We start from the raw sequence: 5199 nt of genomic DNA, 5'->3' as shown, positions 1-5199 counted from the left end.
CTTCCAGGCTTCCTGTGTGTCTTTTTCTCTTTGGCCTTCTGTGGCTTTGTGTAATCAGGAATCAATGTGAAGCGTCACGCGACGTCAAATTATTCAAATAAATGCGAAATGGCATTGTTCTGTAGGAGGTTGGCGAGAGTGTTTACGGGGTGAGGGGATTGGACAGGAGCGCTACAGTGAAGCGAATGAATGGAAGCTGAAGAGAGGAAAAGTAGGGCTTTTATGCCCAGCCGAGGTTACAGTCGTGTGTGTGTGTGTGTGGTGCGCGTGTGTGTTAAGAGGGCACCAGCCTCCTGAACTCAGGTTATTAATAATGAAAGCTCCACCAGCAGCAGATAGCATCTCCCTCCGGAGGCTCCTGTTACACTGGGGAGAGAGAAGGGAGAGGGAGGGGAGAGGGAGGGAAGGAGGAGAGGGAGGACAGAGAGAGATAGGGGGAGGGGCCTGGGATGGACAGCATGCTGCTGGGCTGGGGGGGGGGGGGGGGGGGGGGGGGTAATGGCCAGCAGGGGGGAGGAGTTACAAAGTGCAGTTGTATCTCTCCTATTCTCTCTTTGTCCCACTGTCATTCTCTCCACCTCTTTCTCCCTCCCTCCCTCTCTCCCTCCTCCTCTCTCCAGCGGGGGCCGTGGCAGGGTTGTCCCAGAGCAGGGAGATGAGACGTGAGACGGACTGCTGTCCCGGCTGAATCCCGCCGCTCTCCTCTGTGTTCCTCTCCTCCTTCTTCTCCTTCCGTCTCGCTCGCTCGCTCTCTCCCCCGCTCTCTTCTCCTCCCGTCTCTTCGGTCATGGAGTCCAACGGCAAGAAGATCCAGTTTGCAGTTCCGGCGTTGCAGAGTCCTCTGGACCCGAAAGCAGCTGAGCATGTGAGTACACACGCACACCCACCCACACCGATTATGGTAACCGAAATGATGACCCTGTTCTATTGCCTGGTTCTCTGTCTCCTGTTAAAGCGGACCCCTCTGAGCTGGGTCCTTCTCTGTCATCGTGCGCCCCCCCCTCCTAGTCCACCATATGGCCCTTTGATGGGATTCTCTGAGTCTGTTCCAGTTACCATTCTAGAATGCAACAGTACGTCGCTAACGTTTGCTAGCAGGAGACTGGCATCTAGCAAGGTCATCGTGATGTTTGTCACAACAAGGAGCTATCTACAGCATGTTCCAGTCCAAGCTTAAACTAACGTAGACAGACGACAGTGAAGACAGACAGACACACACACACACACACAACCCCCCGGGTCGTTGATTGTATTGACAGCAGCATTGACCACTAGGAAGAATATGCTGAGGTGTCAGGTCTCAACGTGATACAGGGTGGTGAGTGTTCTCCTTCCTCCCTCTTACCTCCAGTCCCCCCCCCCCACACACACACACACTACAGACGTAAACAGCTGTTTACCACATGTAACCCCCCCCCATCATTCTCTAGATCCGTAGGAGAAGACCTACCCCCGCCACCCTGGTGGTCTACAGAGACACGGCAGGTAAAATACTACTTTTGTAAACAGTGTGTGTTTGTTTGTGTGATGGTGTTTGTGCACTCTTCAAAACTGCAAAAGCTGGCGTCCCACGGTATTCGGTTTGTTCCAGTCATGGCCTTTAAACCTGCTGCACAGACACACACACACACAGACACACACATATCCACACCAACAGCCAAACGTGTGATAGTCATCAGTATTCTGTTTAACAGTGATTGGATACAGTTTATTTACAAGTGAGAGTTGGGAAATGTTCTGTTCTGAAAAGTCTCGTTTAATGGAATACTAAATTGGGCATGTATCCACATGTCAAAGAGTAGTTTGTGTGTGTGTGTGTGTTTTGCATTTGTGTGTGTGTGTGACCTGTAGGTGGCATATGTGTTTGTGTAAATGTGTGGTATGTGTGTGGCATGTGTGTCTTGTGGCCTTTAGGACATGTGTGTATTCGGTGCACTATCCAGCAGTGTGTGTGTGTGTGTGCGGGCCTGTCGTGTCTGTGTGTGTGGGGGGGGACTCTGATGCCCTACATGCATTCCTTGCGGCACAAGCAGCCCTGTGTTCCTGGTCCGGGCTCTGGCAGGGCGAAGCCCTCAGTGGGCGTCTGGGCCTGGAGATCCTCCGAGAAACAACATCTCACTGTGGAGAACGCAGCAACAACCTCCCTCCCAGGCTCAGCACTGGGAGTCAGTGTGTGTGTGTGTGTGTGTGTGTGTGTGTGTGTGTGTGTGTAAGAGAGAGAGAGGACATGCTTGACTGTGTTGTCACCAGCTGAACTTGTCCTCCTGCCATCTCCATCTCCTCCCCCCCAGCTGACCTCCAGCCCAGCAGCCAATCAGGACAGGTAGAGCTCCTCCACTCACGCCTCACTTCCTGTTCTGCTTCCTCGTGATGACTCGATGCGGTGGATCTTGTCATGTCTCACGCCTTTACCGTTTTCCCTCCCTGCTCGATCTGACTACGTTACCCAGCATTCCCAGGCCCGCCCCGCCCAGAGGAAACGAAGCGTGTACACTCCGCCCACCTTGATAGGTACTGTGAACACACACACACATACACCGGCACAGATGCACACACCGACACGCACATTCACACAAGCACACACAAACGCACACGCACAATCATGCAAACACACACACATTAACATATCATAATAATGACATGGCCAGGCCACGGTCCAGTTCTCATTCCTGACACAGCTTGTTGTTATAGCACTATCTGTGGAAGTGGTCACAGTCGCCAGATGCCCAAGGCTGATTGGACGGGAATGTTGACTATCTTCCAATAGGGGAGACTGTCCAGTCTACATAGCCAGGGGCTTGGTTGGCCCTTTTACTAATGAGCCAATAAAAGCTAAACAAGCTTTTTGTTTACTGAAAGAAAGCTTCCCAAAAAAAAATGAGGGGGGGGGATTTTTATTTTCACCAATTATACCGAAAGAAACAAACGGCATTTGAATGAAAAACATTTGAATGGCTAGCACTACACAACAAATAGCACTCAATGCTCATGACAGCGTTAAAATGGTTGTGCTCATGTCGATCTGTGTGTGTGTGAGTTCTAGAGAGAGAGCTCCCAGAAGACAGCAGCAACCAGGAAGTGACCGACCTCGGCCTGACTCGGCCCGTTTCAACAGCCACGGAATCCTCTTCCGGTTCCACACCCAGACGCAAGGACACCCCCTACCAGCACCTGCCTCCCTTCACTCCAGGTGTGTGTGTGTGTGTGTGGGGGGGAAGAGCAGACTGTGTGACCGGCTGTGATTGTTCTGTATTGATCTGTGTACTGTGACTGTAGACACCCAGTCTGGCACTTCAGGCGACGCTGCGGCTGACCACTGTGCTGTCCTCTAGGGGGCAGGCTGCTGGAGAACCATACTCCTTTCTCCGAGGAGGAGGAGGAGGATGGAGAGGAGGAGGAGGAGGAGGAGGAGGAGAAGGGGGTTCCTCAGTAAACAGCCCGTGCAGGGGATTTGCAAGAGGAGCACACACACTCACACTCACTCACACACTCTCACACACACACACTCGTCCGGCTCTCCTGTGTGCAAACATCGAGTCTTTCATCCACCGAGACTGAAGGTTCTTTGGAGGTGTTGCTATCGATGTGAGGGGAAACCAGGTCATGTGACCCTCCCCCCCCCCCAGCACGGTAGACTGAGTGAGGACGCACCGAGGTCATGTGACGCCGCCCTTCGATCACGAGACGTTCTGAGTTGGCCAGGACTCTTCCGGCTTCCTGCTTGGAGGTAGATATTTCATGACAGCATCAGAAGATGGAGCATCTGTAATAGCCGCTCCGTGACTCGGGTATTTCTATGTCCTTTTAACACGGTCAGCTGGAAGAGTATCGCTTACATCCTGTTGTCACAGCAACGCTGACCAAAGCAGGAAGGCTGTGGTTGTGTCTGAATTCTTGTCTGCAATCGGCACGTTTGAAAGTGCAGCTCAGAGTTTGATTGCAGATTTGAAGAGATTGCAGGGTTCAAATCCCTACATGTCACTTTGGAAAATGGCGTCTGCTAAATGAATATGTCATCACACTGTTCAGAAGGCGCTGTTTAGTGGGTGTTGATGTGGTCGGGTTTGCAATAATAAACATCCTGCGTTCGACGGTCCAAAGGAAGTAATCAACTAACAGTACCAAAGACCTTTATTGGGTTTAAACAACCAAGCACAGTTTGACGCAGAAGCCGACATTTAGACTGCCAAATAGACCCTTCAGCATGTACCGTATTTTTCGGAAATCAAGCAGCGGTTTATACCCCGATTTGACTTTTTTCTTGTGGTGGTGGGGCTTATATTTCGATGTGGCTTATAGCACGTGTTTATAACAAAACAACAGTAGAAACACCTTTTTCGTGAATGCTATTGTAAATATTAGTTAATTCCCGGGCTATAGAAAACATACATTACGCACTTACTTACTTTAGTTTTCGAAGTGTGTTACACAATGGCATGCTGTAAGATCGCCTATACTCGTGCGTTGCTTGATATCGTTGTTCCCGTATCAAGTGCGGCATATATTCCAGTGCGGCTAATATTCAGATTTACAAAGCTCCCATTCTGGTGGGGTGCGGTTTATAGAACATGCGGCTTATTTTCCCCAAAATACGGTAGGCCTCGTTTTCACGTACTATACTCTCCCATGTGTATACTTAGTATGGAGAATTCAGACACAGCCAATGTCAAGATTCTACGCGTGTTTGTCTTTTAACATGACACATCCACGTCCTCTATTTTTGACTATGCTCAGTAACATACCGTTGTGTGACAACTCGACACATTTAAACCCTCTGTTTACCTCTTTGGTGAGAAGACCGACTGACTGGTGATATTTTCGTAACGTTTTATACCGTGTGTATAATCTTACAGGAAGTCTAGCTGGTGGAAATAAAGTTCTCTGTTGTGGCAACCGTGAGTGGAACTTCCTCCTTCCTCCTCCTCTGGTTCTTAGACTCCAGAAGCAGAACCAGAACCAGAAGCAGAACTGGGTTGGGCAGTGGGTCTCCAGGTCCGCAGCTCAGCCACAGGGAATGAAGAAGCAGCAGCAGCAGGTTGGAGGTCTAAAGAGGACTGTCACCTCTGTCTTTAATAAATAGTAGTCCAGTAGACTGGAAATGTTACGTAATGTACACTATAAACAGACAGACAGACAGACAGACAGACGGAATGACGGGTAGACAGACAGACAGGCAGACAGGCAGGCAGGCAGACGGAA

At 50.3% G+C, this 5199-nt stretch overlaps 1 protein-coding gene across 2 annotated transcripts; it reads left to right on the top strand.

Moving 5' to 3' along the window:
• Nucleotides 1-570: 570 nt before the first annotated feature.
• ppp1r1c (protein phosphatase 1, regulatory (inhibitor) subunit 1C) lies at nt 571-5110 on the top strand. Of its 2 annotated transcripts, none has more exons than XM_047046101.1 (6): nt 571-865; nt 1431-1485; nt 2292-2323; nt 2451-2511; nt 3044-3190; nt 3333-5110. In XM_047046101.1, exons 1-6 carry the CDS (start codon nt 788-790, stop codon nt 3431-3433), a joined length of 474 nt encoding a protein of 157 aa, XP_046902057.1. In that variant the 5' UTR covers nt 571-787; the 3' UTR covers nt 3434-5110. The 2 variants fall into 2 exon arrangements, with proteins under 2 accessions (XP_046902057.1, XP_046902056.1); XM_047046100.1 differs by having other exon boundaries at nt 3038-3190.
• Nucleotides 5111-5199: the final 89 nt, after the last annotated feature.

This window comes from Hypomesus transpacificus, chromosome 23, assembly GCF_021917145.1.
Source record: "Hypomesus transpacificus isolate Combined female chromosome 23, fHypTra1, whole genome shotgun sequence".
NCBI classification, from domain to species: domain Eukaryota; kingdom Metazoa; phylum Chordata; class Actinopteri; order Osmeriformes; family Osmeridae; genus Hypomesus; species Hypomesus transpacificus.
The sequence above is the reverse complement of the archived record's forward strand: the minus strand, read 5'-3'. Positions and strand labels throughout refer to the sequence as shown.